The sequence below is a fragment of the Rhyacophila brunnea genome, unplaced genomic scaffold (assembly GCF_057557595.1).
Source record: "Rhyacophila brunnea isolate RB1 unplaced genomic scaffold, BYU_Rbru_1.0 scaffold_14, whole genome shotgun sequence".
Taxonomy (NCBI): Eukaryota; Metazoa; Arthropoda; class Insecta; order Trichoptera; family Rhyacophilidae; genus Rhyacophila; species Rhyacophila brunnea.
Window position 1 is genome coordinate 20,648,999 of NW_028232796.1, and position 10,688 is coordinate 20,659,686.

The 10,688-nt window shown below is 33.9% G+C and overlaps 1 protein-coding gene across 1 annotated transcript; it reads right to left on the bottom strand.

Annotated features, from left to right (window-relative positions):
* Window positions 1–554: 554 nt before the first annotated feature.
* Window positions 555–3,705, bottom strand: LOC147075696 (ribosome production factor 2 homolog). The gene is made up of 4 exons (XM_085942364.1): window positions 3,617–3,705; window positions 2,544–2,817; window positions 1,598–1,739; window positions 555–950 (listed from the first exon to the last, which is right to left on the bottom strand). Exons 1-4 carry the CDS (start codon window positions 3,703–3,705, stop codon window positions 640–642), a joined length of 816 nt encoding a protein of 271 aa, XP_085798490.1. The 3' UTR covers window positions 555–639.
* Window positions 3,706–10,688: the final 6,983 nt, after the last annotated feature.

Below are 10,688 nucleotides of genomic sequence, written 5' to 3' on the forward strand. Positions count from 1 at the left end.
GTTACAGAAACAGATTATTTAAAGTGTTGATTATCAATGTTGACATGTCCAATTATAATAATTATTGTTTATGGATTTATTGCAAAAAAGGGTTAATATGCATATTGTTCTAGTTTTAAAATAAAATATGATAGAAAAAAGAAACCAACATTAAAACCAACCAATTACACTCGACACACAAAAATGCTATTTTCCACTAATATTGAATTATTGTACTTATCAGTTTTTGTTATTAGATGCTATTTGGTAGATTATTTTACCTAAATCAAGTACTTTTTTTTATTCTCCAATTCAACCATTTCCCTAATATCTAACATTCAAAATGCTTCAATGTCTCATTGATGTTAAATGAAAAGTTTTACATTACAGAATCAAAGATTGTTAGACACACGTTTTCTTACAAAGTTTTGAAAAACCTTGATGTAGATTTAGATACCCCAGCATCAGCAAACAGTACCTGGTTGGAAATCACCGTGTAATGGTTCAGTTGGATTTCTTTTCACCTATTAGGTATTTATTATTGAATTCTTTTTTTGAAAATAAAACTCATAAAATAGGTAATTAAATAAAACGTTTATTAAGAAAATTTCTTTTAAAGTAATAATAATGTCCTTAATAACCAAAATATTAAAAAAATCATCATTCTGCCGTGCCTAACACCTGTGCCGCGCCTAAGGCCTCTGCCGCAGCCTTCCGGAGTGCCGTCTTCCTCTCCAACCTCTTCTGCTTCTTTTCTTCTGGAGTCTTCTTAAGCCCCTTCATCTTTCTCGTCTGCAGTTTGGAGACATCTTGTTTGCCCAAGTGAATGCGACCGTGACTCGTTCCGAATGAATCCCTCGACAGATTTTTCTTTACCACCTTCCTCAGTTCTCTTGGTTTGCGGCACGCCTGAGTCATGAGGTCATCAGAAGCTAATTTTGATCGGCGGAGTGAAAAATCCATGGAAGTACCTGAAAAAACAACAAAATACACATTGATTATCTGATAACATAAAAAATGTAGTATATAAATGTAGTATATAGTATATAAATCGGAATATGGGTGATATCCGTGTTAGTTTGGAGCAATAAAAATAACAGAGACGTTATTTTTACAATTTTATTTAAACTTTTTTATTTATAAAAGAACTGTATTAAATAATACATTTTTTACACAAAACAAACATAGAAGGTTTGCATAGTAGAACGACGATATGTAAAATTGAAGTAATCTATCTCGCTCTAAAGTTAACACAGTCAAGAGAGGAGCTGTTAAAAGATAGCACTTTTTGACAGTTCAGACGGTTAACTTAGACTGCAGACACACGGCATTGCAGTGGACGTGCATAAACGTGCGTCAGGTTAGAATCACCAATTGTTAAAAATTGGTGATTCTTATTGGATGCAATAAGAACCTGCGTCGACGTTTGCGCCTTTATTGTGATAATTAACTGCTCAAATACATAAAGTGATAGTGATATATTTATCACAATATGTAGGTCTTTTTTGATTTTAGAATAGCCTCGCCGGAGAACTTATTATTTAACATTCAAAACCTCAATAGCCACCAAATTCTGTCAAACTATAAGGATTAAGAATTTTTTTTAAATAAATCATACCTATTTCGACCAGTTCAACACGCGGTGTCCTTTGACCACTTTTCTTTAACTGTGATCTGTAGGAGCGGAGGAATATTTTTGAATCTTGTGTTGCAGTGAAACTCAAGACATGCTCAAGCCCCTGAAGTCTAATCGTCGAAGTCTGAAAACAGCAATACATATATTCATTATCACAAACTATTTAAAATGAGTAAACATTTTTACCTGTATTATCAGTGCCAGGCCTGATCTATGGCACCATAGGTAAACAATATTTGGCCTTATTAAATAAACCATTACATAAAACCACTAGTGTCTTTTGGTAATACTGTATCGCATTGATTATAATGCCGGGTCCACACTGGCAACATGTCGCGCGACATGTTGGCAGTGTGGACCTGGCATAACACTCATATTATAATTTTTTAGGGAAATCACAGAAGGCTCCACCTGGAAGAAGATTCAACATCTTGATGTCATCTTACAATGGAAGGCGTCTTTTACAATTGCTTATCAAAAACAATAAATTATAAGAAAACGTAGAGATCAACAAGCCAAAATCGAAACGTATCTATTCAACTGAAGAAGTTTCAGACTCTGATGGTGATAAATGAAAGTTCATAAATATTACATAATATTATATTTTTTAATGCTTTTTATTGCGATTGTATGACTTTCAACTTCGTAATAAAGTTTTAATGATTTTACAATTTTTATTTCAGGTAATTTTATTATTGGTATCTAAAAATGAAGCTCAATGATTGTTTGGTTCGACAGTGTTTAATTGAATTTTAAAAATTAACCAATACCATCTCCAAATTATATCCTTAGTTATATGAAAACAAATAAGTATGACTGAATATAATGATAAAGTTCAGTGTCCACTACATATTTAGGTTGATTCTTAACAGCCTACTTCCATCCCTCGCCACTATTATAGAATATGATAAAGATAATTAATATTTACCGGCTGCCATTGGAACATATCAATAAATAGCGATTTTAATCGTATCAATTCTTGGCTCTGTTCCCACGCGGCTCCGTTAAACACTAAGCAAGGTTTCACAAAAACTCCAATTTTATCAACTTTGAAGTCTTCTAACTTTGTGTAATTATCAACTCCGAGTTCGATCATATCCAGAATTGAGAAATCAAATGTCCTGCCGAGTATTATATTGTGTGGTCGTTTTTTACTGTGTGAAGCTACGCTGAATAGTGCCGCGTTCTTACTCTTTGAAAATCTGAAAGTAAACAAGACACACTTAAATGTATTTCATATTTATGTAAATAGGGTCAACACGAAAGAGGAAGGTGGCCCACTCAATGAAGACAAAGTTTAGTGTGCACTATTTATGTCGAATTTCCACAGCCTACCTACAAACAATGTTAAGGTATAATCCATAATCGGTAAATTAAATGCATCAATGGTGGCACCAAAATGTCAGGTTTTAATGTATATAAGGTAAGGTAAACCCAATATAAAATCTCATTGGTTGCATATTGTTGAGTACACTACGCCAACCAATGAATGGCTTTGAATGCGTTTTGAACTGATAGAAATTGTGAACACATCAAATCTATGTGAATTTAGCTAAAGGCTTATCCTATATGGAAAATCGATGAGTTAAACATACGTACTTACATGTTAAGTTTTTTTTTATATTACAAAATCATTCATTACCATAATAATATACAAAAAATGTTAGCTTTGTATGTAAACTATTATTTTAACAACTTTTGCTAGGCCTCTTTGGTAATTGCAGTAATAAGGGGATGTATGTTAGTTTATAACTTATCCCAGTCAAATATTTAATAGATCACATATTTTGGAATTGGGTTTGAATTCCGCATTTGGCAAAAATTACATGTTTTTCAATGTGTAATTTATCTCGTATCGGTTGGACGAATAGTTAAAACCATTCCAAGTAAAAAAAAAATAATAATAACCTCACTCTATATATAAGACCATATTATTATGCTTTGGTTAGGATCAAAATGATAATTTACTTTAAAATATGTTTAAGATAACAATTTACTTACTTTTCCAAAAGCGTCGCATCCTCAAACGGAGTAATGTCATTTTTTCGTTGAAACATGACTGATGAGGAATTGACATCATTTGTATCCATGGAAACAGTCGACTCGATTATCTGCTTTATCTAGGCTCTCTCGTATCGTATCATATCTCTATCGAAAAATAATCTATTAATTTTAAAACTCCTAACACGTCCAAGTAACATGGACTACATACATGCGAAGATTTTTAAAACTCCTAACAAGTCAACCCACATGGACGTATTCTGACAATATTAAAATTACAGTTTTGTCTAATTGCCATAAAAAGCAGGATACGTCCAAACCACATGAACGTTTTCTCGATATTATTTTTCGTAAATTGTTAGTATGTGGGTTAGAAAAAACGTCGATAACTTTTTCTGGGTGTATATTTCTGGTTGGACGTTTTCGCCATATTAAAATATTGATGGTTTTGAAGGATAATACGTAATAAAATGAAAATTCTCAATTTGTGGGTTGGACGTTTTCTGCTTAACTACATCCAATTTATATGCAGTTTTGTTGGGTAGATATCTACCTACCTATTTTAATTTTTTTGGCTATCTTAACCATACAAAAATGCAACAAAAATATTTAAAAAAAATGACAAACATACACATCATCATTATACGAGCAATGTTCACGAAACACACTTTCATTCAACGGTATTTTTAGGTATGAGGTAGTTGAGATCCGAGACGCTGCTATGATTGGTGGTCCCTTTGTGAAAAATTTGCCTCTACAATGACACACCATTGGGTAGGTATTACAATAATTCAAACATTGGATTTGTTACCATGATTGTTTATGCTTGTATTATTTATTTATTTTTATTTATTTATTTATAAAAAGAGTATTATGGCATTACAGCTATTGACCAATGCGCCATAATACTTAATCAATACAAATGTATAAAAATATCTTAATTACAAATAACAATAAAAAGACAGCATGTGTAAATATTAATGAAATATGATAATTTATACAATTATAAATTTAGCTTATTTAATACGTCCAAAAACATTATATAGTTAATAAAAAACAAATCAACCTTTATGGTGCCATCAAATAAACTAATTGCACGATACACAGCATCATGAAACATAACATCTGTCCTGCGACGAGGTATCTTGAAGACCGTGGAGCTACGAGTGATATTGGTGGGAACATGAAAATTAATATTTGCCAGTATATACGGATTGTAAATGAACCCACGAAGAAGTAAAAAGAAATGCTTTAAAAGAACAATCACTCTTCGGGTAGACAGGGATTGCATTGATAGCATACCCAGAAGAAAACGAGTCGGGAAATTCATTTTATTGTCATTATTTTAACTAATATGTAGCGCTCGACATGGAATATTTTACGAACCAAAGCGCATCTAATTTTATGTGTATTTTTCAAAAAAGTGTGCTTAATTTTTTGTTATAATATGGCCTATCTAGCTCAAACGGTCAAATTAATTTTTCCACGAGACGGAGCAATAATTTTGGGGATTTTATGAACCGGAACGGCGCTCAGGTCCATTTCGAGCTCTGCTAATATGTCACTTTCTAAGGAAGCGACCACATCGCCTGCTTCATGAAAAATCGCCACTAATCTCAAAAGTTGTTCGTAAACTTCGTAAAATATTCGTTTTCGTTCCTTCATTTGTCGCCCTTTATAATGTACCGCCCTTAAGCAATGCATAACGCAACTGCATTTAGGGTAAGTATACGGTGTCGACATTGTATTATTATTTCAGCATTCGAAATAGACGCTGTATGGCTTGTCAGTCATGTCGGTTCATAAACAATTTTATTGAAAAAATCTTTCCTTTTTTTTTCTTATGACGACGACCGACGGCCAACCGCTAAAACTCGACGCAACTGCTAATGGTTGGACTAACCAACAGACGTTTGCGTTGGAGTACGTAGATACGTAGACCGCTAATTATTATTACTTACCTACTTTATTACATGTTGCTACAAACAACTGTACAGTAAAAACAAAACAATGTTTCGGTTGGTCGATGGTGTGCGTGCGGATGTTTAGCCCTACTATTGCTACTAATAATTATTAATTATACCTGGCAGTCGGTGTGCCCGTAGCGCTAACAATGGTTTACGTATTCGTACGCATACAATCGACGATCAATCAACTGTAATGTTCCAAACGCCTACAGTTGCTGTTGTTACTGACATCCACTCGTGCCCCGAATATTTCTTTGCCGCGCCTCGTCGCTTACCTTTAGACATACTCATATATCTTATGGCACCATGCACCATGCTCGGATAGTCAGTCAGTAATTAATGTATCATTTTTTTTTGTTATACTGTAAGTATTTTGATGAAAATATTTTTTAATTCTTTCACATTTGGGGAGGGGGCGTGGTCGCTAATTTTTGGTAACCGGGCAGCAGCCACCATTGACGTGGCTCTGCGCATGAAAATAATAATTGAGGGGGTTTTAAGTTTTCTTATATTATATTAGAAGACTAAGCTACCTACTACCAATGAATGTTGTTTAAATTAAAAATAATAAAGTTATTTGATATAATTTGAACATTTGAAAGAATGATTGGTGTGCGTTTCAAAAATGGAGAGACGCCCGTTTGCTTTTACCCTACCTAGGTACTTAAAATCAATCTTTGGGGTTTTTGTTTCCACTTTTTGTATCGCCGAGGTAAGAGCACTCATTACCCCAATAAAAAGGTTTGGAGCATTTAGGATCCACAGAGTAGGTACTTACTAAAATAAATGATATTAGGTACCTATATTATTAATAAGTATCTAAATGCAACACTTTAATATGGTAGATACGTCATAATGTTAGTTTTTTAATGTGGTACCGACAGTACAACTGTGAGTTATTATAATATATGAGTTGTTGATTGGTCACATCCGTTTTTAATAATATTCTATACGTATTACAGAAAATAAAAACATTAAAATGTTGTATGACCCTTGACCATTGAACCGACAAATATTCGGTCATAATCGTAATAAACTCCACAGTGATAGTCAGTAGCGGACTTCAAATTCTTCCACCCACCCCCTCCCCGAAATAAATCTATCACACCTTAGAGTAATAATATAAATTTACCAAATTTAAAAAAACACAACCTGGTTAACCATATTTTCTACTACATTAACTAAAACATAATTACCACTAATTTTATATTTAACACAAAAAAAATCAGCAACACGTGCTCGCAGTTTTTAAATGAATGTAGTCATTCAAATCAATATTTACTGGCGACGCGTACAACAAATATTTAATTCAGCCGTAGAAATTCTATCTTACTCTAACGCATAGTGCGGAAATATAAGCGTGCCGAATGCTTTCTCACTCGTACTTATGGTTCGTTTTTGTTCAGGTCTGGTAATATCACATCGTTCTGCCGTATCCCTGTGAAAGATGCGCCTAGCTAGACTCTTCCCAACCATTGCCGGGCGAAATTGCCTTCGAATATCATCGATGGTGCGTTGGAGCGAGCGGATATACACCACGTCATGTTCCACAGTTTCCTCGGTGCCACATTGGCAGTTTGGATGATCATCGGAGTCTCCCCACTTCTTTACATTGTTTTTGGTCCTAGTTATGCGGTGCGTATTATGCCAGCGCTCCATTGGCGAGCCCGAGGACAATAAATCGTCCAATTTGTCTATGCTCTGCTACTGATCAACGAACGAATAACAAAGTCGAGCTGTCAAAAGTCAAATGTTGCGATTATCGTAATGTCATCTGATAATCCTATAATTTTGTGTTATTTATATGTAGAATTGCATAAAATAATAAAGCAGTGAAAACAACACAAGTTTTACGTTTTATTTTATGAATTTCATAAATACAAATAAAAAAATTATTGGTAAATCTCTCGTTTTCTAACGTGTAAATTAACAAATTAATCAATGAAAATGTTTAAAACAATTACAGGTTTTTTTCGGTCCGAATGATCGCGTATTAATGTCTATTCGAATTTGCATAGTGATCGACGGACGAAGTCTGGCAACTCGGAGAGTAAAATATCAAACATGTTTGAAATCCAACGAGCCTGGTATGCGGATTAAATAGTTCGCAGATCTGGGGTGCTCCACACGAAAAAAAAGTCCGAAGACTGTAAATCGTCTGACTTACAATGGAGCGTCGGCATTAGATTCATTGTCCTCCAAATTATGAACTCCTGTGGCAGCATCTCGTCGGGCACCATTGAGAAGGCTGCGTAATCATATCTCTCGCTCCACTCTTTCCACCGCATGGGACTCCAAAATCTTCTTAAATACCTAACCCAAGGATGCTGTTCCTAGATTATATTATTATGAGAGGTTCCTTGAATAATCAGAACACGATAAACAGAACATTAAGAAACAGAACGGTGACAAAAGAAAACAAAATAGCAAAAAATAGAACTATGACCGTTCAGGAAAAATATTATATTTAATATTGTAATTGTCGTATCTTTAATCATGTTATACCTATAGATTTTTAATAACACAGGTTTTTAATACGCCGTAAAAAATCAAATTATATAATTTCTACATTCCTTATCACTGGAAAGCCTCAATTAAACGGGACTCAACTCAGTGTTGTCAGCAAGTTAAGTAGGTATATCTATCTCAATCTAATAAGTTCAAAATGCTTGGGTGACTAGGAGGTACAACGAAATAACATAATTCTGTGGAGTTGTGCACGATTATCAAAATCAAGCAAATAAATTGTATATATTATTTTTGTAACGTTTAAAAAAATTAGTTAAGTATTTAATTAATAAATAGATGCAACAAAAATGAATTTTTTATTTTTCCCCTGGCTGTTCTGTTGAGTGACGTCCCTAGAGAAAATGCCGCCCCATTTTTATACAGTATTTTTTATCATCCTTACATGAGACCCCAATATTTAAGAAATGTGTTGTATGGATACATTACTAACAAAATATATACCACTAAATCCAATTTAAATGCCATCTCTACTTCAATAAACAATATTGCGAGTCCACGGTTTCAGATACATTAAAAAATACACCTGAAAACACGCGAGCTAGGTAAGTACCTATGTACCTAAATATAATTCAAAATATAACGGGCATCAAGGACGTGACGTCCAAGGACAACAGAAGTAAACTAGACATCGCGAAACCGACAAAAAAATACAGTCCTGTTAAACCTTTTATGTTCCCAATACTTACGGGCCGCAGAAAATTGTGTTTTTGCTAATTGCTTTTCAAATGCAAATTAACACGTTAATTAAAAAAAAGAATTAAAAGGGCCCGTAAGCATTGGGTTAATAAATTTTTTATCGAAGGATATTTTTTCATTATTAGGTAGCTACTAAGTTTATGTACCTATTTCTATAATATACCTAATGATTCTCCTCGATTTGCGCCCTTCAAGTGAATGCCGCCCCCAAGCGACGCTCAATCTGCTTACACCCACGGGACGTCACTGTTTCTGTTTATTCATGTTCTGTTTTGTCCGGTTACCTCTGTGTTACCACAAACAATAGATTCATTTATTATATAGTCACTCTCGATGCATCTCTCGATATGCTGTAAAATAATATACCTAATAAATATGTTAGATATATTATGAACCTAGAGATAAAGTATACTTAACATATTTTTTTTAAATATACCTAATACTTGCAAATATACATTTTCATTTTTAAAATGCATCCCCCGGGCCCGCCTGCACTGCGGGGTCTTGCGCAGTGTAGTTCCGCCACTGGTGATAGCACCTACAATTTGATAAGATTTTTATTACTGAATTATTTCTTATGACGACATTCCTAAAACCCAATTGCATTAGATAGTAGCTAGGTATGCATTGTTTCTAACTGAAGAATAATTCACCTGTTCGTCAAAAAATCACTGGTTATAAAAAGGCGGTCGCCTACCTTTTAAAAAAATTGACAAGACATCACCGATGTTGACCAATGGTGTTGCGTAAATGATTTTTAATCCGTAACAATTTCGGAAATGCAGTGCCCTTACAGGCGTAGCCCTAGCCCTATTGTTAAATTCAGATGTGTCATCATCATTCATCACTATAATAGCGCCTGTAGTTACACGTGTATGCATTTACTTGCACCAATTTGTGTATTTGAAACTATCGCGATAATAACTGTTTACACGTAATAGTGTTGAATGTCTCTCCAATCTCATTCTTCAAGCGTAAGTGAGACGCGATGTTGTAAATTTGACAGGTTCAGACAGGGTAAACGTCAAAATGTTCTGTGCGATATAGTCCGTATTTCTTCCGGCAGGTTCGCCACCACCGTTCTACTGCGCATGCGCACCCACCATGCAAGTACCAAAGTACCAATAATTATTATTGCCTGAAAATTCAAAAGATTCTGAACCTTTTTGTTCCATGCATACAATCTTGAACGAGAATACGTGTTTACACGTGCATTTTCTTGTTATTGCCGCGATAATAGTACGTCCTGTCATCAGTACATCCATGCACGCGTAAACGGGGTATAAATTAGTATAACACTTTCACTGTGCATATTATTATAACCACAAAATGTCATCCGTGTGGCACACTCCGTTGCCTAGCAACCCAGTAAACCAGTTTAATGATATATTATGTTAATTATCTACCTACTTGTCAGTGATTAAAAATGTGTCACACTAATAATGACAAAAAAAACACTACAATGAAATTACTTTATGATAATTAGGTTATCGTTTTATTGAGAGCTGAAATTAAAAAAAAAAAAGATTATACATATTATTATTGTTATGACTTATTTATTGACACTACTGGTTGTTGCCGTTACATTTTTTATCAGTGTATTGTTCCTTCTTATCATGCAAATACGTATCAAAAAGTCCGTCGGGTGCAGATGGCGTATGGAATATTTTTTGATTTAAGGAGAATGCTCCGCATACCAGATGCAACTAGCCGAAAAATTTGAAGCTTCAATTTGAGACAATTTATTGATATTTTACAATTTAAAGTGTTTGAATTAAACAATACGTATCCAAAAACATTAAAAAGTAAAAATAAATATAATCTTACAAATTTAAAAAAAATGTATAAAATTTTATTATTTTATGATTATGTTTATCATT